Raw genomic sequence first — 24573 nt, forward strand, 5'->3', positions numbered from 1 at the left:
AAGTAAAAAAACTAAAATTCAGTTAGCAATTCTTTTGAATAGAACAGTTATATCTAAGCCAGTTACATAATTCCAATTATTTCAACTCTTTCTTTTAAGTAAATAATTAGTTACATGAAATTAATATTACCTTTAACACATCTTGAAGATCTTTCTCTGGAATATCAGGAAATTCAATTTCATGATTAGGATCAATTATGGCATGCAATTTAGAAATCTGATTAATTATCTGCTGAAACGGTGTTTTCCCATAAGTCATATAGTACAAAATACATCCTAAGGACCAAACATCACTTTTGGGGCTTATCTAAGAAAAAAACAAACAAACACAAAAAAGTTGCTGTTATTTTCATATAAAATGGAAAAACATATACATTAAATATATATATTTAAAATCATAATTAAATCTCAATGAATGTGTACTACATTATGTTAACATGACAAAACATCTTTTTCTAGTTTTCATTTCAGTTGGCTATTCCATCAGAAGATATGAGCTTTACTTTAAATCTTTCTATAACCTCAAATTAAAATATTTCAATTAAGACAAAGTATTATATTCTTCCCCAACTTGTGAAAATATAAAACTAAAAAATGTAAGTTTTTACTTGTTTTCCCCAGAATTATTGGATTACAATAAATTTTTATATAAGTACAAAGTATGTATACAGTTTCAAAGGTTGTTGAAATTATGCAACCCTTCAGACAAGACCATTGGAAATAATAAGCAATACAACTTTAAACCCAAGCGCATATACTATAGAACTATGCTGAGCTTGTGTCCAAAATCCTCAAGTATTTATAAGCTTTAAAACATCTTCAAAGTAAAAAACTAATTCAGTTAGCAATTCTTTTAAATAGAATAGTTATATCTAAGCCAGTTACACAATTCCAATCATTTAAGCTATTTCAAGTAAATAATTAGTTATATGAAATTAATATTACCTTTAACATATCTTGAAGATGCGTGACTAACTGGTAATGCTATGTGTCTGTTTCCTCACCTCTGATATAGAAATTATAAAAGTACATTGTCATGGGCATTAAATGATAAACCATAAATATGGTTAATCATAGAGAAAAGTTTCTGGTTATCGTAAGTACTGTGGTTGTAAAGCAAATGAAAATAGAATTGATAAATGAAGTCAGGAACTGCTTATTTAAGAAGAACAAAACCACAGAAAGTCTAATAGAAACACAAGAAATTTAAGTTTTAGAACAGTAGAGGCTAAACAAATATAAAAAGAATTTTATGAAAACATTTGGCAAAATTGTATGCCAGTTATTTGAAAAACACTTAAAAGCCAGATTTTCTAAGGAGGCAAATATAATTTAGTAAATAAAAACACATTTATCAAGCAATGATTCTGAGCTGGATAAATGTACTAAGTACTTTATATATTCTTTCCCATTTAATCCTCAATTTATTTTACAATAGGCACTGTCTATAGTCACAATTTAGAGACAGGGAAACTAGGCAAGTCACTTGGCCAAAGACAGTTGTTAATGAAGAGGCAGATCTATGACTTGAATGAATGCAGGTCCCTGGGACAATGTGTGCTTGCACCCACTTGGTTACACTAATGTAGAGAAAGAAGGGTTAGCCGGGGAGCCCAAAGCATCACAGTAGGCAAAAGGAGCCCCGGACGAAAGGCACTCATGAGGCTAACACAAACTCATCGAGGTAGTGAGATAAAGTCAGTGGAAAAGTAGCCAGTGGCAGGCCAGAAAACAATTACATTCTCCAGCTGTACTTGGAAATGTAGAATTCACAAATGAATAAGTGGTGAAAAATAATAAGAATTGGAAACGAAAAAAACCAGCAATGTCTCTGTAATGGCCTAAAAAGTTTTAGAACTTAAATTGTTATCTGGTAAGTTTATTCAGAAAACAGTGCATTCCCTACTGTTGCCAGATAACTGTGATGTAAATAATCTTTTCAGTACCTTTGACTTAGATTTCCCATTCTCTCTGGAGGAAGACATATCTTTGATTGCTTCTGGTGGCATATAATTAACTGTGCCAACCTATATGCCAAGTCAGAGAAAACACAAATCAATGAAAATGTTTCATTCTGCTTTAGATTCTTAAAAATACAAATGCCAGATCCTTGGAAACTTGGGGAATTATAAATTTCAATGATATCCTTGCAAGCTTCAAATAATTGCTGACAATGTTAAGATATATATATCAAATTTCTTCACAATTGCAGCAAAATGAGTTGGGTTCATAATCAGCAAAGTGACTCCTTTCAGAATGCTGTGCTTTTTCTATGATTATAGTGGGCAACTAGTAAAGTCTGCCCTAAAAACTCTCCAGGCTAAAATCCTATTAATGGCCATAAACTTTGAGGCCATTGAGGGACTTACCATTCGTTCTGTGTTGTAACATACTCAACTTTAAAAAAATATATTTTTTAAATAAGCCAACCAATATATAAATAAAAAGACCATCTAGCTTTGTCTCACAGTAGTCCTCTGAGTTTCTGCAGTAGGATATGTCAACCTTACAATGAACTCATTTTCTTCTAAAATAAATGGTTTGCTTTAAACACAGAATAATCTGCTTTAGGGCCTTGACATGGAAGATATTGTGAAGCTGATTTACAACTCATTGTTCTGCCGTACTTTTGATATAAAGAGACATGACTGTCAAATAGGGCATGTCGTCCATCATTCCTCCTAACAAAGTCCATTTTACTCCTGGGATTAAGGTGGACTCACATCAAAAATCTGTAAACATGGAACACATCATCTTGGCTCCAAGCAAGAATGTCTTTTATATATACTTTGGTGCCATTGCTTTAGTTTTTATAGAACAACTTCATTAAGTTTGCTGTTGCAATATCTATTATAAAAATGTTGCTTATAATACGTATGGCATTTGCAATATGAAGGCCCACTTAAGAATTTTTTTTCCAATTTCAGTGATAGGAAAAGGTCTGCTTCTCTAGAAGAATAAAAATAATTTTACCTCATAGACAATGAAAAACATATAACTGCAACTCCCTCTTTGCTACAAGGAAACTCTGAGCCAAATTTTCAGGTCAGTTTTTGATCATGATCAAGTGATTTCCAAGGAAGATATTACACTGTTTCTCTGCTTCAGCTATAGGAAAACCATTCATAAATGCTGGAGATATTACTGTTTGATCTTGACTTTCTATTCTAAATTATAATGATCATGGCTTATATTTTTAAATCTATTCTTATTAAAAGACTTCAAATCCTTTGAAGAATGAGGTGATTAAAAATATAACACTCATTTGCAATATAATACTTCATAGGTAAAAAAAGAATTGAACTCTACTGTGAGAGAACCAACATTAAAAGCCTTACCTGAGAATCTTTAACAATACTTGTTGTATCTGGTTGCATTTGGTTTGCGATCCCAAAATCAATTAGCTTTAGCATTCCATCAACTATCAGAAAGTTAGCTGGTTTAAGATCACTGTGAACAATGCCTTTAAAATAAAAATCCACTGTAATATTAAACAATGCAAAACATTCTAAGGACCAAAAAATTCACAGTCTACAGGTCAAGCTGTATCTATTCCTTCAATTAGTGAATCCAATTCAATAAATTTTTTTATATATTCTGCAAACATTTACATAGCACTTGTTATGTGCCAGGCACTGTTCTAAGTTCATTGTTTATACAGTACTGAATCATTTAATCTTCACAACAATGCTGAAGTATTATCATCATCCCCACTGTAAGGCAAGGAAGCTAAGGCAATGAGTTTAAGTAACCTGTACAAGGTCACACAGCCTAAGTGACAGTGTCATGAGTTGAAGCCAGACAGTCTGGCTTCAGAATCTATCCTCTTAACCACTATGATTCACCGCCCACTAGAGAGCATCATAAATTATACTGCCAGATAGTAAGACCCTAATGCTCCTGACATCTCCACCCCTATAGCCTGATCTGGATCACTGGTGAATTATCCTTTAACTTATAGAGAGATATAAGGAGGAGATAAATTACAATTAACTAGGGTAACAGTTATTAAGAACAAAAAAATGTATAGGATAAGGTAAAGGCAGAGAAAAACCCTAAAAAGAACCAAGGACAAGTAAAAACCAACCCAGAAGGTAGGCCTAACAGTAAAAAACAAACAAACAAAAAAACCAACTTCTCACACAGGGCGTACAATACAAAATGATTAGGAGAATGAGTAAAGTAAACATCTCATATTTTTAGGATGCCTGAACCCCAAAGTCTTAGACCTGCTATAATCCAAGTATTTGGAGATAAGGATGACAGACTACGTTAATACTGAGAAAAATACAGTTTGTATTACAGATGTGGGAACTTGAGTTCATGTCCTATATCCTTTGGGTTAACAGTGTTTTAAGAAATGGTTTTGTTCCTTTATCTTTACGTAAACTTCTAATTATTTAGTTCATCTTGTTAAAGATACCAATAACCAATGCCTTAAAATTATAGGTATATTTCTCTAAGATGACACTATTAACAAATATTTTAACCTTACAAATAGAAAAAAACTGTTAAATACCATGTTGATGGATTGTGTGAACTGCCTCTAACATATTTTTCCAGTAACTCTTGCGTTCCCATGGATCAATGGATTTTTTCTTTTTAAGCCAACTATTAAGATCAATATTTCCACACTCCATTACCATGTAGATATACTGGTCCGTGATTTCACTGCAATTAAACAAATAAAAGCAACAAAACAATAAATGGCTAGGTTATATTAAAGTTTACTAAATATTTATCTGAAGAATTATGGCAGAAAGTTTTCTTTTTAAATTTAAAAACAATTCTTACTAATCATAAAGTCGGATGATCTTATCACTGTGTTGTTGTAGTTTATTCAAATAAGCTATTTCGTTCCGGTAACTATCAAGAGTTTGGTTATCTGCTTCTTCTAAGTTCACATATTTTATAGCATATATCTGTTTCTTTTCATTCAACACCTGAAATACCTACAGAGTAGAACAAAGAGAAGTTTAGAATATACTATTTATACACTATCACAAAATGATTCTAAATTTATTAGAATTTTAGGTTGAGAAAATTCTTTTTTTTTTTTTTTGAGATGGAGTCTCGCTCTGTCGCCCAGGCTGGAGTGCAGTGGCGCGATCTCGGCTCACTGCAAGCTCCGCCTCCCGGGTTCCCACCATTCTCCTGCCTCAGCCTCCTGAGTAGCTGGGACAACAGGCGCCCGCCACCATGCCCGGCTAATTTTTTGTATTTTTAGTACAGACGGGGTTTCACCGTGTTAGCCAGGATGGTCTCGATCTCCTGACCTCGTGATCCGCCCACCTCGGCCTCCCAAAGTGCTGGGATTACAGGCGTGAGCCACCGCGCCTGGCCCAGGTTGAGAAAATTCTAAAGGAAATACTGACATGAACAATTAAAAGTTTCTGGGCCTATTTTGAGTGCAGAAGGAAGACAAATAATTCTGATAGCAGGTAACAGTCCATTCCCAACGACCTATGATGATGGGCATTCAATAATTTAAAGGTATAAATCTAAAGTTTCTATATCAACATGTAAGAAAAGTTTAAATTTCATATATATAACAATCTGTTGGATGCCCTAAACAGGGAAACAGCATAAAGAAAAAGACATTCCAAAATGTTAAGGACAAGCCTGGTGCAGTAGTTTGGTCCTTTAATGCCAACTACTCAGAAGGCTGAGGTGGGACAATTGCTTGAGCCCAGGAATCTGAGTCCAGCCTCGGCAAAATAGTGAGACACTGTCTCAAGGAAAAATAAAAAAATTAAGGATGACTAAAGGCTATGATATAGAGTCAATTCAATTCACAGATGTTGTTTTCTCTATTGTGCCTAGATTTAGCAATTTTTGCATGAATGAGTTTATTATTGCCCCCACTGTCTCTGCCCTGGCAAAACTCTTACAATCTGGTTTAGGTAAGCCTTATTTCAATTTCATAGAGATAGTGTCAGAGTTATGATTTGTTAGTTTTATGGGAAGTTACCAGTGTCTTGACCATTCTCATTACCCCATGACTGTTCTAGGTACTCTCAACAGTCTCCTTAAAAGTTGGTCACTGCCTAAACTCTGAAACAGGCAAAGCTTAAAGGGTATTAGTTTCATAACGCACGTTACTTTCTTTGAGGCATTTGAGTTTTTCAACTCTATCATAATTAACTTAAATGATAATTTAATTGAATTCAGAAAATATGGGTCAGCCATTGCTTTATCACTTGGCCCTTGACTTAAGTAAGCTTACACCTTCATTATACTCCAAGGAAAAAAATGTTAAAATGCCATTAAGACTACTCTACATTCTCTGAAAACATACCACTAAATAAATACCTCTATTAAGTGTCAATACCTTGATACTACTAAAATATAGCCAAATAAATAAATAATAAATATTAACCAAGTAATTTCTATGAAAGCAATTAAATTAGGTAATTCAAAGATGGATAAAAGGAAGTGAATAATGAAACCAATATTTATTGAAGAGTTGATACACATGGTAATGCACATACCTTATTTTTAGTAAGTTAATAAGACGGCCTTATGCAAGTCTAATTATTGTGAGTGGGATTAGGAAATTATAGTAAAACTTAAAATGAGTCCAACAGTGTTTGTTTAATGTGTCATCCTTAACAACTTATAATAGCAAAAGAGCTAAGGACAGACAGTTTACTCAATTCAAGTAATAAATTCAATCCCTATCTGTTCTGGGTACTGTTCTGGATACAGGGGCTAATATCACTGAGCAAATCAGAAAAACATCCCTATCTTCATGGACCTCACATTCAAGTGCAGGGGGACACAAACAACAAACCAAATAGGTAAATTACAGAACATGTGAGAAGGTAAGATAAAAACAAACCAGGGGGGAATGGAGAACACTGGTGATTGAAAGGTGGGAGTTGCAGTTTTAGAGTGTGGGCAAGGAAGGCCTAACTCAGAAGACACATGAGGATATCTAGAGGAAAATAGGATGTCATGTTAAAATAGGCCAGGAGGAACTGAAATAAGCTAAATACAGAAAGACAAATACCTCATGTTCTCACTTATATGTGAAATCTAAAAATTAAACTCATAGAGCAGAGCTCATACCACCTTTGACAATGGTGGTTACCAAAGGCTGGAGGTTGAGGGAAATGGGGAGATGTTGGTGAAGGGATACAAAGCCTCAAATAGGAGAAACAAGTTTGATTTTTTTTAGATGATTAGCATAGCATGCTGAAAATAATAATTGGATATTATACATTTCAATATTGCAGAGAGTCAATTGCTAATGTTCTCATTACACACAAAAAATTGAGGTAATAGATGTTAATTAGCTTAATCACTTCATATTGTATTAAAAAAGCTAATACCACCTTGTACCCCATAAAAATATACAGCTATAATTTGTCAATATATGATTAAAAAAAATAGACCAGGAGGGCAAGGACTGAGTCAATGAAATCCTTTAGGAGGCTATTAAAGTAATTTAGGTGAAAATACAAAACTCGCCTTGACCAAAATAATAATGCTGGAGATGATGAGAAATAGATTCTGGAGACACTTTGAAGTAGAACTAACAAGATTTGCTGATTGGTTAGATGTGTGTATGAGAGTAAGAGGCACCAATTTTTTGGTCAATCAGTTGGAAGAACAAAGCTGCCATTTACTCAAAAGGGAAAAGCTATGGAGCAAGAGTTGTGTTTGGACATACTGTTTTAAATGCCTGGTAGACACTAAGAAGCGACGTTGAATAGTCAAGTTGAATATACAAGTCTGGAATTCAAAGGAGAGGTATGAGCTGGAAATACAAGTTTGGGAATTGTCAGCATATACATGGTATTTGAAACCACAAGACTGAAAGAAAACACCAATGAATGAGTTTAAGAAAAAGATGAAAGAGGATTGAGGACTAAGCCCGGAGCACTGCTTCACTGAGATCAGGAACATGAGGAAGACAATAGCTATGGCCAATTTGAGAAGAGAAAAACACAAACCAAGTGTGGAAAGCTTCATTGAGAAAAAAAAAAATCAGTTGTCCCAAATGCTAAGTAATCCAAAATCTAAGCTAAGAATTAGATTTGGCAAAAAAAATGGATGTCATTAGTGGTCTTGATTACAGTTATTTTGGTGAGTGATGAAGGCAAAAATCTAATGGAAGTAGATTTAATTGAATGACAATTAAAGATGGTAAATTTAGATAATGCTTAAGATGCCTTCTATCCAGAGATGTAAAACAATATAAATTTAGAACTCAGGTAAATTTAGAAAATAATCTAATTCCAGAAATTCATTTGTTACTGAATTCTGTTTCTGAAATGAATAACTCAAAAGAAAACAAAATCCATTAATAAAAATCCTTGCTGAATGATTCTAAACATATTAGCAATTTACATCACATTCTGACTGAGAAATTTCTGATTCTTTTGTGATAATACACAGTGGTCATTCGCTACCCCATGTCAATGTTTTTGTTATTAAAGGAGAAGTTTAGAAGCATAGGACATTGAAAGGAAAGGCAGGAGACTGGGAATAAGAGATCGAAAGAGGATATGTCACCTGTGAGGAGCAGTGGGAAGAGAAGGGCAGGTGTGAAGATGGCTTTTTGGCTCAAGGGCAACATGGCCCCTAGAAGTTAAGGAAAAGCAGCCCTCGCAGGTAAAAAGACAAAAAAATAGAAAGTTTAAAATATTTTTATTTATTTCTTAAATATTTTAAGATACTTACCTTGCTTGAACCTCCACTTCCTATCTGCTTTAATATGGAATAAATTCTTCCTTTAACCGAAATGCATTCATTTGCTGAAGAGGACGCTAAAACCTAAATAAGTAAAATATATAAATAAAAGTTCAATCAATATGCCTAAGAAACTAGCTTACATTTGGTACAGTCAACTGCTCCCCATTTTGAAATTATCTTAAATCTTAATTAGAAATGTTACAATATTTTTAAAAGGACTTGTTCTACTTAATCAAAGAAAAAAAACCTTAAAAAATAATGTAGACAAACTTTCAAGGTCTCCCCTTTAACTGGTTTTGACTTAAGAAAATTTGAGAAAAAAACCACTTAATATGCAATCTGCAAACTTACAAGTTTAAAAAAATATAAAAAATAAAATATAAAATTATATTTTTCATTTTTATTTTCTATTCTTTTTCCTTATACCTCTTTACTTACATATATACATATATACACACATAATTATATCTGTATTTTTTTTTTTTTTGAGACAGGGTCTCACTCTGCCTCCCAGACTGGACTGCAGTGGCATGATCTCGGCTCACCGCACTCTCTGCCTCCCAGGCTCAAGCGATTCTCCTCCTCAGCCTCCCGAGTAGCTGGGATTACAGGCATGCCACTACCATCCGGCTATATCTGTATTCTTCTTTCTCATTTAGCCTTATATTATAATGGAAGCAATGTGCTAAGGTGCTAAGAGCTCCAAAGTCAATGAGACAAATGCAAATTTCAGCAATGTCCCTGATATGGTATGGATCTGTCAAATTTCATGTCAAATTGTAATTCCCAATGTTGGGGGTGGGGCCTGGTGAGAGATGACTGAATCATGGGGGCAGATTTCCCCCTCAGTGCTTCTCTGAGAGTTCTCAAGAGATCTGGTGGTTTAAAAGTATGTGCCATCTCCCCCCAAACTCTCTCTCTTCCTCCTGCTCCAGTCATGTGACATTTGCTCCCTTTCACCTTCTGCCATGATTGAAAGTTTCCTGAGGCCTCCCCAGAAGCCAAGCAGATTGCCGGCATCATGCCTACTGTACAGCCTGTGGAACCATTAGCCAATTCAACCTCTTTCCTTTATAGCAGTGTGAGAACTCATTAATACAGTCCCCAACTTTGTCCTGAGTGATGTTCAACAAGTTACTTAATTTTTCAGAACCTCAGCGTCTTCCCTAGCAAACTTTCCGTTGATGTACTATACAACCAGCCCCATCATTCCTTCCTTTATATTGGAGGATCTCTCTGTGTACCTATAAATGCTTTGAACAGATGGAGTGCTGAGAGGACTTATTCTGAGCTGATAAAGAAGTTGAAACAAAAAGAGCTCCTGATTAGCTGATTAACCAAGTTGAAACAAGGTCTGAATAAACCTCAATTTAACTAAGGCCTGCTTTAGGTTCCAAATGGTAGAATCTCTCCTGTAATCTCCTATTTAAATAAAAAGATAAGTATTCTAATTTTTCCACCTCTAGGATTGAGATACATTGTCTATATATATTTCCTGTAACAAAGTACTGGGCTTCTAAACACGTACGTGTTGTAATTTCATCAAGGTTTCCCCACTCCTTCCTTTTGTGCCTCCTCTCTCTTCTTTTCATATTTAAAACTGTGAACATTGCCGAGGGAAGAAAGCAGTTCAATGTCCTTTCTCCATGGCTGCTGACAGTTTTTAGAATAAAATAATTCTTATTTCTGATTCAACATTAATGTGAACTCCAGTTCCCTCCACAGGACTTCCCACATTCCCCTTAGCATGCCCTACTCACTGTGGTTAGAGTTTCCAAAATGCAAATCAGATGATTTCACTTCCCCGCTTCAACCTCTTCCAAAGCTTCCCACCCTCTTAGGGTAAAACTTAAGAGCCCAGCAAACCTTGGGCCTCACTCCTTCCCCTTCCTGAGCTCTAGCCACACTGTGGCCTCATTTCAGTTCTCTTCTGACACTGGCCTCTTCTAGAAGGCTCCACCAAGCCCCTTTACTTGTCATCTGTGACTCGTCTTCTGGATTGCAACTCAAACAGGGCATGACACTAGTAATAGCTAAATAAGTGTGTTTTGAATCAATGCATGAACAAACTTGATCATTTTTCTTTTTCCTTTGTAATATATTATATTGTTTCAATCCTCAAAACACTATCACCTCTTTCCAGTTAGTATCTACTGTCAGCTCATTGTTTTGTCCATTATTCTTTCAAATTGTGCAAATTATACATAACACAAAATTTACCACTTTAACCATTTTTAGGTACAATTCAGTGGCATTTAAGTACATTCAGTATGTGATGATAAAAAAGTTCTGGTGATGGATGGTGGTGCAAATATCACCACTGAAACTCTATACCCATTAAACAGTAACTCCCCATTCCTCCTTCTCCCTTCCCTGATAACCACTGTTCTTATTCTGTCAACTAATTTTTTTATCAGTTGATTTTTATAGTTAATTACTCATGAGTTTTTTATTGTTTTATTTAAATAACAATTGCTGCTAACATTTCTGATTTACTAAGTGTCATGCTCTGTATTAGGAGTTACATATATATTAACTAATTTAATCTTCACAACCATCCTAGGAGGTAGTTAGCTTTATTAATTTTAGATGATAAAATCGGCACAGAAAATTTAGGTAACTTGCAAAAGATCACACAGACGGTAAGTAGTGAGGCCAAGATTCATGCCCAGTGTTTCCAAGGCCCATGTTTTCTACCAGTATTAAGCTGCCCCAGGACAGTTATTAGAAACCAACTTTTGCCTCATCAGCAAAAAATCTTTCCTCTTAGTTTACAGTTATTAGTATAATACATTCTAGCAGTACCTCATATTGTTATTCTGATTTTTTGAAAATTTCCATTTCCAAATTAATTGTATACTAACAAACAAAATGAAGCTGCTCACTAGCAGCTGACAAAACACAACAAAAAGTAACATTGGCCAGGCGCAGTGGCTCATGCCTGTAATCCCAGAACTTTCAGCGGCTGAAGCAGGCAGATGGCTTGAGGTCAGGAGTTTGAGACCAGCCTGAGCAACATCGTGAAACCCTGTCTCTAGTAAAAATACAAAAATTAGCCAGGTATGGTGGTGCGTTCCTGTAATCTCAGCTACTCGGGAGGCTAAGGCACGAGAATCGCTTGAACCTGGGAAGCAGAGGTTGTAGTGAGCTGAGATCGCACCACTGCACTCCAGCTTGTGCAACAGAGCGAGACTGTCTCAAAAAAATAAATAAATAAATAAAAATAAAAAATAAAAGGTAACCTTGATTATAAGAGAAATTTTATCCAGCTATTCAAACTGGATCCTTTGGCCTACTTATTAAGAGTAGCTTCATTAGCTTCTTCAGTAATGAACGTCTCAAAGCCACAAGGCACACTCTTATTAGGATATCAAAAAAGTTTTGTCTAGTGGAAATAAGAATGGCCAAATTCTTAAGACCTTTCTTGATAACTAGATGCTATAAAAAAAAAAGCTATAAAACTGACTGTATCTTAACATATACCATCATATATAAAACTTATCGAACCTGTAAATTTTGAAGTGGAGTAGCAAGTATTTGCTGCTGTCGCTGCTGGAAACAGGCAGGTTGACCATAAGGTGTTGACAACTGACAAGCAGGTGGAAAGTCATTCTTTACAACTGGAGTTCTAAAACTAGGAAATATGTTTGTTTTTTTTTATTTAAAACATTACAATTTAACAAATAAGATTCTGTTTCAGTTTCATGTATTTTAGGCTGATATAAACTTAAAAGTGTTACATCAAACAGAACCCAAGTTAGTTTTCATGATATAGCTGACATTTATTCCAGATATGCCACCACCGGATATTTAATTTTGGGGAATTCTTTCTGAAAGTAAATATTTGTACACAGACAAGAAATCTTTGTTTGTAAGATAAAAAAGATGGCATTTAAAACACAAAGTAGTTAGGGTTATTTTATATGAATTTAGCAAACATCAGCTTATGGCCGGTCATAGATTTTGAGTGTTTTTTTAAACAATAATGTTCTATAATGGCTTGCTAGAAATATCAGAAAGCCAATTACATCAGAGGAGTTTGGCCTTTGAGCTTAAATCTGTCCAATATACATTTGTGCTTTGTTTGCCTTGTTTGCTATTAATATATCCTCAACACCTAGAACAATGCTTGGCACAAAAGAGCTCCACAAATATTTGTTAACAATAATTAACCTAATATCACAAGAAATATCTATTATCGCTATTTTAGTTAGCAATCATTCTTTAAAATATTCTACATATAATAAAATGAGGCAATATATAGCAAAACTATATTAAGTAGGTAAGAGACTGGGTTATAAAATCTTTAAGACCAGTTCTAATTAAGATCAAGGATTACATTATGAAAATGAAACGCAAAAGACAACATGCATTTAAGCTATCCCCTACGACATTAAAGATATAGCCACTGGTTGAGGGTTATAATGTATCACATCCCTTTATTTCCTTTCTCTGAAATGTTATTCATTTTCTTTTGTAGTATCCCTTGTGTTCCCTGTCAGTCAGCACACTCATCATCAAACTTCTTCACTTATCCATCATTCCTATTCACTCAAGTACTACAACTTTGAATACCCCCAGAACTACATGAACTGTAACAACCAATCTCTTCCAGAAGCTACCACTTTCCAATTAACACCACTTATGTGAAAAAATTCATCTACTCTTTATCTGCTCTAAGAATGCTAACCTTTAAAATCTCTCTCTCAATAGAGAGATACCTGTATGGCAATACATGATTATCAAGACGTTTTACATCCTTAGAATATTTATAGGTTGTAGATACAGATTACAATATGACAGAAACTATATTCACAACCATCCTTAAAAATACGCATTATTGCAACCACTTTCCCCTTTCCATTTTATAGATGAAAACACTGATGCTAAGAAAATAATATGAAGATGGAAAGTCTTTAAAGTAAAAGAGCAGGATTTAATCCCAGATTTATTTGGCCCAGAAGCCCATGTTAATTCTATCATACCACCCTGCCAATCAAGCAAGGGGCCAAAAGTAATTACCAGCTCATGTAATCATCCAAGGTATTGCTGCTTGGTGTCTTACAAATAGATTTTGGGTCAAGCCATTTAGATGCTGATATTGGCGGTGACTGTTTTGAAACTGAAAAGACAGGTTGCTCAAAAGTGATATGTTTCTGCTAAAACAAAATAAAGAACACTATGATTTAGAGTTTTTAAATTAGTTGCCTGTTCACTAGTTTTTACAAATATTATAACTTTTAAAATAAAATAATAACATATGATATACAAAAGCATACTAAAAGAGATAGGCATATATACATTTTAGACTTTCAATAATTTTTTAGCGTAGTTATTTTACTCCAAATTCTTAAGCCTAGTACATTCTGCTCAAACTGATGGCAAGTATAGGGAAGGCACACAAAACTGTTTAAAACAGAATTTAACATTCTCTTCCATCAGAGCTATTATAACAGGTATTAAATTCTTATCATCTAAAATAGTACCGTGTTTCTGAAAATTAGCCTTTCTTTAATCAATAAAACTCTATTCCCTTCTCCTCAAATGTAGACAAATACTAATTACTTAGCAAAATGTGGAACGACAAATGCCTATCTTGTGTCCTCCATAAGAAGAGACAGAACCCGTAGAAATTCTTTTTCCAAAAGCATTGTTGGGAAAAAAAAAAAAAAGAACCTGTAGGATTCATCCTGTACAAACCCCAAGCAATGATGAAGGAACATCCGCTGCAGCAGAGATCAGCAAATTACAGCCTACAGGCTCAAGCTGAATGTGGCCTGCTGCCTGCCTATTTTTGTAAACAAAGTTTTATTAGAACATGGCTATGCCCATTTGTTTACATATTGTCTATGGCTTTTATTTTCATGCTCTAATGGCAGAGGTGAAAAGCTACAACAGAGCCCATCTAGCGTGGAAAGCCTGCTAACACTTTATATAAAGTTTGCTAACCCCTGCTGTAGCACATCTCAGTTAAAGAGAGAACCAAGTTTTGCTTGAATACTTTTAGTAACCAAGCACTCACTAGTCTACAGAGGTTCACTTCAATTTCAGGACAGCTTTAGTTATTAGAAAATATTTGCAGATAATTTGGATTATATTGGTTTATCTATTATAATTTCAACACACTGGTCCTCATTACGCACTTGAGAATTACAAAGGCTAAATCTATCCTACTTTCTACATTTCAGTCTTGGCCAAGAAATTTTTTTTCCAGGATAAATTTTCCCTCTTATTTAAGACTTTGTGTGTCTGTGCTCGTGTGCAAGCACGCACATATTTTAAGATTAGTGGTAAAGATGTTACTGAGCAACTGCTGTAGTAAGATTAATGAACAAGGAAAATGAAAAAGATCATGATCACAGAGTGGAACGTTAGCATTTGCGATTTTGGAGGTCAGAATTGAGGATATAAGGAGTAGGTGGCTAAAGTAAAATTAAGGAAATGGTCATGAGATACAAAGTTAGAAAAATGAAGGCCAGCTGTAGGACTGGTAATACACAGGGGTGTAGAAGCCAACAAAAACAATGACAATTGTTGGGATCTGGTTGATCCAGAGCCTTATATCTTCAAGGAATGATGGGGAGTTACCAGGACATTCAGAGATGAGAGTAAGTCAGAAGTATCAAAAGAGCAGGCCTTTTGCAAGAAAGAGGAAGAAATGGTTTGGACACATAACAGACAGCACACAGCCATATGGTAAGTGAGATGTGAGACAAAAACAATCCCCCTTGAAAGGACTGCTGGACAAGCAGTATCCACAAGAAACTGCCTAGATTCTATACTTTTTCTTTCTACGTGTACTATTCAATGGTTTTTAGCTGCGCAATGGTTCACAGCTGTGCAACCATCACCACTATCCAATTTTAGAATATTTTCGTCTTCTAAAAAGAAACCTCATACCCATTAGCAATCACTCCCCACTCCCCACTGCTCCCAGCCCCTGGCAACCACTAATCTACTTTCCACCTCTATGGATTTGCCTATTCTGACCATTTTATCTAAATGAGATCACAAAATATATGGGCTTTTGTGGTGAGCTTCTTTCACTTAGCATGTTGTAAATGTTCACTTATGTTGTAACATATACTAGTACTTCATTACTGTTTATTGTTGATTAACATTCCATTGTATGGATGTACCACATTTTGTTTATCCATTCATCGGTTGGATATTTTGTTATTTCCACTTTTTGGCAATTATGAAAATGCTGCTATGAATATTTATGTACAAATATTTGTGTGGATATATGTTTTCAATTCTCTTAACTACAAACCTAGGAGTGGAATTACTGGATCATATAAAGGTACGTTTAACCTTTTGAAGAACTCCCAGACTGTTATACAAAGTGACTGCACCATTTTACATTCCCACTAGCAGCATAAGAAGGTTCTAAAACTCTCCAGATCCTCACCAACACTTGTTATTGTCTCTTTAATTACAGCCATCCTAGTGGGTGTGAAGTAGTATCTAATTATGGTTTTGCTTTGCATTTCTTTAATAATCCATATGGTTTTCAGTTCCCTTACAATCCTATTAGTGTACAATTTTCAAATAGAAAAAAAAGAGGAGATGCTTGTTTGATACAATCTATGACTCAACCTGTCAGGATCCTTATCATCTAGTATTTGTTATTTACATCTACTACTTAAGAGATCTTACTAGACAATATTTACCTTTCTCACTTTTATTTTCTCATGAGTATATAAGGAGTTTTCCAGAGACTGTACGACATGTAATAATGAAATACATACAAAAGCAGACATAAGAATCTAGTCTTCTGTTAAGCCAACCATTAGATTTGTAAAAACTGTAAAAGAATGCTACTCTTCTCACTGTAGTTATTTTGTTTCAGAAAATACAACGTTTTTCATAATAGTACATTTATATTCACATGAGTTAATCAGTTATTTTATTTCTTTTTATTTTTTTTGAGACGGAGTCTCGCTCTGTTGCCCAGGCTGGAGTGCAGTGGCGTGGTATCTGCTCACTGCAAGCTCCGCCTCCTGGGTTCACACCATTCTCCTGCCTCAGCCTCCTGAATAGCTGAGACTACAGGCGCCTGCCACCATGCCCGGCTAATTTTTTGTATTTTTAGTAGAGATGGGGTTTCGCCGTGTTAGCCGGGATGGTCTTGATCTCCTGACCTCGTGATCCGCCCGCCTTGGCCTCCCAAAGTGCTGGGATTACAGGCGTGAGCCATCGCGCCCAGCCCTCAGTTATTTTTAATAAATTAATAAACATTTTTAAAGTTTCTTGGCTTTACTTCCTAATATAGTAAATAGAGATAAATATAATCAACATAAACAAAAGCTCTTTAGGGGCATTGATAATTAAGAATACAAAAGACCAAATGTTTGAGAACCACTGAATTAATAAAGCCTTTACTGTATTTACTACAAGTCACTGAAAAGACATGGTAAGGAAACTATGGCCATGAATTGCAGCTATAGCTCTTTAGTATCCTACTTGATCATTCCTTCTGAAAATCCACCAGGAATGATGTCTCAGTATGTTACAAATTCATGTACATTGTCTAGGCTATATTTTTCTATTTTTATCAATGAGTATGACCATAGGAAACTGTTAAGTGCTTGGGATAGCACTGCGCTAGTTCAGAGATCAGCACACAGTTTTCTGCAAAGGACCAGAGAGTAAACATTTTAAACTTTGCAGGCCAGGTGGTCTCTAATACAACTAATCAACTCTGTTCTTATAATGCAAAAGCAGCCACAGACATTAAATGAATGAGTGTGTCAGTGTTCCAATAAATATTTACACAACGAGGCTAAGAACTAGATTCGGCCCATAGCACCAGTCTATCGGCAAGCTAGATACACTATCGAAGATAGAAAATAGTTCAGCCTGACTTACTGAACGTATGACTGCTACCGATCACCACTTTATAAATGATAAAAAAAAAACCTTTAAATAAACTATTCTACTATATATCATACACATTTAATAAAAGAAAACATTTAATATGATCATCAACCTTCAGAAATGCATTATGAACAAAAAAGCAATGTTGTACTTTAGTGGAAAAGTTACCTCTGTATTAACCTTTCGGGCTAATTCTGGAATCTGCCACTGATTTGAAGATGCAGCAGGATTCTGGTTAATACACTCCGACTTTCTCTTAGATTGCCACTGCTTCTGGTTACTCTCTGGAACCTCTGGTTCTTGATACTCTTTAGTTTCTGAAATTGTATTTGTTGTCATTAAAAAGCAAGAATATTTGATCATAATAAACTAAGCCTAAACAACAGAACATATTACAAACTATATATTTAGTTCTTAAAAACAATCTAGGAGGGAGAGAAACTAAAAGCTTTAAGCCAGCTACTTAACAATTTGCTTTTAGCAAGTCAATTTCACAAAGTTGCACTAGAGTCATCTTCTTAAATTGTTACTAAGAACTTTGTCAGAGACCCTGCCACATTTAAATGCTTCTTTACCGATAAATAAGTAAAAATTTAAAAACATATAGATGTTATAAAGTCTTACTAATAGAGAAGCTAATTCATCACTTTTCATAGACGGAGTATCCAACCCTCAAAATGCAGTTTAGAACATTTTTTTTCCTTTTTGCTTTCAGCCTGGAAGCCCTATTTTGAAACTCTTAGTTTCTCCCTTTCCCACCAGGCATGTCCATGAACAGTGTTCACTTATCTAATTATGTACTTGCTTAGAAATTTCAGGGGCCAGTTTTGAAACAAACCAAGCAGAGATGGAGTTGCAGACTCCTCTTGCTTAGGGGGAGTTTCGAACAGTTAGCCTAGCACTACCCAGCTGAAGTCAAGATGACACAAACCATATACCTCCAGATGGGCGATTACTCAATATAACTGTCAGAAAAAGACATTCAGACCTGCACCACTCCTGAATCTCTTCCACACCTTTTCCTTCTTAAACCCCTTCACTCAGCCCAAAAAGTTGAAATGGTCTTTTGTGGGCATAAGCCTGGCCAGTCCCCAGCTGCTAGCATTTGATTAATAAAACTGCTTTCCTTTCACCACACCTCACTTCTCATGTTTTTGGCCTCTGTGTTGTGAACAGCCGGACCTGAGTCAGTTACACATGTGGTGCCCTGTGTGAGGAACCGTGTGTTCTGAGGGGCTCAGTCTGTACGCCTGGTTTCCAACAAGTGGAGCAATTGGCTGTGGGAGCAGGCCGACGCTCACCCACTCAGGCTACCAGGCCAAGGTAGGGGCCACTTGCAAACGCCAGCTGCTCATGGCTAGCTGACCCTGCAGCTGGGACCTTAAGGAATTCCCAGCAGCTAGGGAGACGACCCTTGTCTCAAGGATTTTTCCTTCCCTTCGTGGCATCAGCTGCTGTAACAGTTAGTGAAAGGAAAGTGGCATCTGGGAAGTCAACAGAATTCAAGGGTTGGATAAATTAACCAAGAGTGTACTGGGAAATCCTCCATCTTAAGCCATCTGCGCTTTCTAGCTATCTGCACCTAGTATAGGTCATCTATGGTGCCATTTGGGCCTCTGCCATCTGGACCCAATGCAGGTCACTCTGCAGTGCTGTCTGGGTTTGAGACAAGATCTCAGGACTTTTCTCCAGTCTCCCCTTCTTGGGGATGGGTTTGGAGTGCTCCATCTGCATTGGATCCGCCTGTATTTGTGTCTCTGTTTAGCGTTATCCCTCTCTCCGAGGGTGCTTTGAAACCGTCTCCGTCCCACCCAGCAAGACTAGAAAGCAGCAAGATAGGCTGCTCCTCTCCTTGCTAGGGAAGAAATGGTTTCCAACAACCTGGCCTCTGATTTTTGTCATCCTCTTTTGGACTGCAGAATATTTCTTGTATCTGCGTCAAGCTTTGTTAGGGGAGAAAGCATGTGAGCTCCTTCCTGGACTATCAGGACTCCAGCTAGTTACATATTATGGCCCATTTTTCTGCACATTTTAAAACTATGGGCAAATTACAGTAAGAAAAATTCAGAGATCAAATGGTTAACCTGCAACTACAAAATTAAACAGTCTTCTAAAGCTAGCTCTCTATTTTCTCTTTTCTTTTCTGCCTGCTTTGAATGTGCTGTTATTAAGCTGAGATAAAACTCACTGTTTAAACATCACTTGGAGATTTTTTTTATTTTTCTTATACAGTTCAGCCAGTTATGGTTATAACAGAATCATTAGTAACTCATTTGAAACTGAAGAAAAAAGAGGAAAAAAGAGGTTTTTAAAACCAAACTGCCATAGAGACTTCTTTACCCAAATTTTGGTTGACAGCTTTCTTTAGATTACCTATCAGGGCAAACAAGGTTTAGCCATGTGAACAGGTTCCAATTTCATCAGAAAAATAATTAGGATCAGCTTCTTTTATAAAGTGGTGAGTTTGTATTGCTATCTTATGGCTAGATTCTGAGGTAAAAGCTATTGGATCTTTGTGCCTGTATGTATACATGTTTAGACATGTTTATATGTACATACATGTATATGCTGAATCTAGCATGCTACCAAATTGGCTTATAAGTAAATGAGTACTCATAAATTAAGTAAGTCCTTATGCTTTTCAAGTTCATATGAATCTCTGGTAAATAAAAGTGATTTTAAAATTATTAATAAAAATAAAATGTCTTCAGAATTATCAGCATACATTTTTGTCTGAGTTTACTGACCAAATGGTTTTATATTTGTCTATGTCTATATATTAAGATGTCAGGGTTTGACATAAAGGTTATACAGTCAAAACATATAAAAAAAAAAAAAAATATAAACTATAAACACAGTCAAAAACAGACTAATCTTCATGTGATTTTTTTTTGACAAATAGGACTAATTTAATTTAGATTGGTGGTTCAACGAAAACAGCTCGATCTTCTGAGTTATCAGCAAAATATATTTAACTCTAAGGTTCTTACTTAGGTTGTTTACCTGTTACTCAGACTTTAAAAATGGTTAACAGGGAAACAACTTTAAATAATGACTAGCTTTGTATAACATCTCAGTTTTCAGAAGTAATCTAGAAAAACTGTTAAAAATGGAAAAAGCTCAGGGCATGTAAATGAGATAAATGCCTGTAGTGGACTTTCAAATTATTTTGAATTAAGTAATTGATGCTTATGAGATGTCTGGGTCATTTCCAATTAAGAAAAAATTATCATATGGGAAAGCATGTTTCAGAAATTACAGAATAGTCTTTTGAAGGTAAGAGCCTGGGCATTCTCCAACTGCCAGCATTTGGTTAATAAAATTGCTTTCCTTTCATCACACCTTATTTCTTGTCTTTCTTGCCTCTGAGTAGCAAGCAGCCAGACTTAAGTCAGTTACAAGACCTCTAGTTTAACATAAAAATTTCACCTTATGCTAGTTTGTAATTTATTCTCTCAAAGGCCTATAAACAAAAATGCCTCAACAATATATTTAACATTCTATAAATATACAATTCCATTCCTTTCATTATAATGGATACAAAAGTCCTAAACAAAATATTAGCAATTGATAGACAAAAGGGATAAAAAATTACATCCAAATTGGGCTTATTCCTAAATGCAAAGTTTGCTTAACATTTGAAAGTCAATGTAATTTGCCATAACAGAATAGAGAAGGAAAATATATAATTAACTAAATAGATGCAAAAAAACATCTGATAAAATTCAACACCCAGTCACACAAAAAAAACTATTATTAGTAGCCTCTGTATAAAACAGAACTCACTCAATTTGACAAAAAGTAGAGACAAAACTCTACAGCAATGATCATACTAAGCATAAAATATTGACAGCTTTCCCTTAAAATAAGGAATGAGACAAGAATGGCACCTATCATCTCTTTCTATTCACTGTTATACTGGAGGTCATAGCAATTATAACAAGGCATAGAAAAGAAAGTTAAAAGGATTCAAAAGGAAAAACGCTATACTTTTTTTTTTTTTTTTTTTTTTGAGACAGAGTCTCATTCTATTGCCCAGGCTGCTGGAGTGTAATGGCACGATCTCAGCTCACTGCAACTTCCGCCTCCCAGGTTCAAGCGATTCTCCTGCCTCAGCTTCCCGATTAGCTGGGATTACAGGCACCTGCCACCATGCCCGGCTACTTTTTTTTTTTTTTTTGTATTTTTAGCAGAGATGGGGTTTCACCATGCTGGCCAGGCTGGTTTCGAACTCCTGACCTCAGGAGATCTGCCCACCTCGTCCTCCCAAAGTGCTGGGATTACAGGTGTGAGCCACCGTGCCCATCCAGCTATACTATTTTCAAACATAACTGTGTACCTGTTAAAATCCAAAAAATGCATGGAAAACTATTAGAATTACTCAGTAAATTTAGCAACGCATGAATAAGTAAAAATCAATTATATTTTTTATAAACTAACAACCAAGTTTTTTTTTTTTTTGAGACAAGGTCTTCTGTCACCCAGGCTGGAGTGCAGTGGCATGATCATGTGATCATGGCTCATTGCAGTCTCGACCTCCTGGGCTTAAGTGATCCTTTCACCTCAGCCTCCTGCATACCTGAGACCACAGGTACATAACACCACACCCAGCTAACTGTTCTGCAGAGACAAGGTTTCCCTATGTTGCCCAGGCTAGGAAAGGTTTTTAAAAAGATACCATTCATTATCACAGCATCAAAAAATATCACGAATATCTGATCAGCATTAAAAAAAATATTCAAGAATAAACCTAGCAAAAGATACACAAGATCTCTACACAGAAAATAATTATCTCATTACTTTAAATGAATGAAAAGATATGCTAGGTTATTGAGCTGTAAAACTTAATTGTAAAGATGTCAATTTCTCCCCAATTTCTTTATAGGTTCAGTTGAATATCAATCACAATCCCATGTTTTAAAAGTGGTAAGCAAAAGATAGATTCTAGTGTTTACATGGAAATCCGAAGGCCAAGAATAGCCAAAATAGTCTTGAAGAACAAAGTTGAAAATTTAAACTGACAGATACCAAGACTTAGTGCAGCTATTAATAGAGCATTAGGCCTGGTGTGATAGCTCACGCTTGTAATCCCAGCACTTTGAGAAGCTGAGGTGGGCAGATTGCTTGAGCTCAGGAGTTTGAGACGGGCCTGGGTAACATAGCAAGACCCCATCTCTACAAAAAAAATTAAAAATTAGCTGGGCATGGTGGCATATGCCTGTAAGTCCCAGCTACTTAGGAGGCTGAGGCAGAAGGATCACTTGTGCCCCGGAGGCAGAGGTTGCAATGAGCTGTGATCGCACCACTGCACTGCAATCTGGGTTACAGAGCAAGACCCTGTCTCAAAAAAAGAAAAAGACAAAAATGAATATGGAACAGAAAAGAATCCAAAGCCAGACACCATACATAGAATCACCTAATTTACAACAGGTCAGAGAGGTAAAGGAGGATCTTTTCAATAAATGGTGCCAGGTCACCTGGATATCCACTATGGGAAAAATAATGAACCCTGACACTTGATCTTACACATATGTAAACATTAAACTCAGGAAAGATATAAATCAGAAGGTGAAAGGTAAAATGATAAATCTAAAAAATATGGAAATATCTTGCCTGACGGCAGGATATAAATCTTTCCTTACTGGAGACAACACTTGCTTTTTGGCCCAGAAAGCACTAGCAGGCACCAGAGGAATCTGGAAATAGATTTTACTAGTTTTCCACATTTTCCTGCTTTTAAAGATTGGAACTGTTCTCTCCTTTGTCTTGCCAATATTTAAGATTTATGGCTCTTTGTTAAAATACCATTTCAACAAATCCACTGCTTGGAGAGAAAGAAATACTTCTGAACTGAACCCACCCAGGTGATGGGTAGAACACATGTGAACAAACTTCTGCTTGTTTTTCTATTGTTAATCGTTCTTGTGTTTTCAGGACAGTGTCTCAACTAAGAAATTTAAAAAGAGAAAGAAAAATAATTATGTGTTTTCCCTTACAAACACATATTCCAACTAATGATTTATATCTAGATCATATAAATACCTCTTAAAAATCAATGAGAAAAAGAAAGAAAAACCAATAGAAATATTAGCAAGATTGCAACGTGGGTGACAGAGTTGAAGTATGTTACAAGAGAGTATCCACATGGCCAATAAATATATGAAATGATGTTCAAAAGCAGACATTAAGGAAACGCAAAATGCAGATTAAAACCACAATGAGATAGATACCACTAGATAGCATCAGAATGCCTAAAATTAAAAGCCAACACAATGATTGCAAAGAACAGGAGCAGGAGCCACATAATTGCTGGTCTAAGGTTAGCACAACCACTTTTCAGACTGCTTGGCACCATCTTCCAAAGCTGAACACATGCATATCCTGTAACCCAACCATCCCACTCTTGGAATACACTCAATACAAATTTGTACATATGTGAATCAAAAGACACCAAAATATTCATAGCAGCACTATTCATTAGACAAAAAACTGTTATCCATGTACATGTGAATAAACAAATTATACTATATTTATACCAAATAGTATATGGCAATAAAAATCAACAGACTATACATCATAAAAACATGGATAAGTTCCATAAACAATAGTGAGTAAGCAAATACAAGAACACACACTGTATTATTTCATTCTGTGGTGTTAGAAATCAGAATAACGATTACATCTGGAAGGAGAGCGGTATTGACTAGGAGGGGGGATCAAAGAGGTTATTGAGGTGCTAGTAATGTTCTATTTTTTGATCTGGCTATTGGTTACAAGTATGCATTCACTTGTGTTATTTCATTGTGCAGCACTCTTGTGATTTGGGCAGTTTTCTGACTGTATGCTTTATTATATTAATAAAGTATTACTGGTATAGTGTAGACAACAAGTATTCATTTAAAACATTAAATTAGGTATTGAGAGTACTATTAACAAGGATATTTAATAAAGATGATTTTCTCAATCATACTAGTTACGACTGATGCCAAGAAA

General features: G+C 35.5%; 1 protein-coding gene across 2 annotated transcripts in view; it reads right to left on the minus strand.

Annotated features, from left to right (window-relative positions):
* TTK (TTK protein kinase) overlaps positions 1 to 24573 on the minus strand; it is a 39190-nt gene that overhangs the window by 3121 nt on the left and 11496 nt on the right. Inside the window, exons 11-19 of one of the 2 annotated variants that reach the window (XM_030798623.1) lie at positions 17749 to 17897; positions 13723 to 13856; positions 12208 to 12334; positions 8689 to 8781; positions 4795 to 4952; positions 4520 to 4671; positions 3339 to 3463; positions 1947 to 2027; positions 131 to 307 (exon numbers count right to left, since the gene is read on the minus strand). In XM_030798623.1, the coding sequence (XP_030654483.1) occupies positions 131 to 307; positions 1947 to 2027; positions 3339 to 3463; positions 4520 to 4671; positions 4795 to 4952; positions 8689 to 8781; positions 12208 to 12334; positions 13723 to 13856; positions 17749 to 17897 (1196 nt within the window). Of the gene's footprint in view, positions 1 to 130; positions 308 to 1946; positions 2028 to 3338; positions 3464 to 4519; positions 4672 to 4794; positions 4953 to 8688; positions 8782 to 12207; positions 12335 to 13722; positions 13860 to 17748; positions 17898 to 24573 lie in introns of both variants that reach the window. The other variant, XM_030798622.1, reaches the window with a different exon arrangement.

Source organism: Nomascus leucogenys, chromosome 18 (genome assembly GCF_006542625.1).
Source record: "Nomascus leucogenys isolate Asia chromosome 18, Asia_NLE_v1, whole genome shotgun sequence".
NCBI classification, from domain to species: domain Eukaryota; kingdom Metazoa; phylum Chordata; class Mammalia; order Primates; family Hylobatidae; genus Nomascus; species Nomascus leucogenys.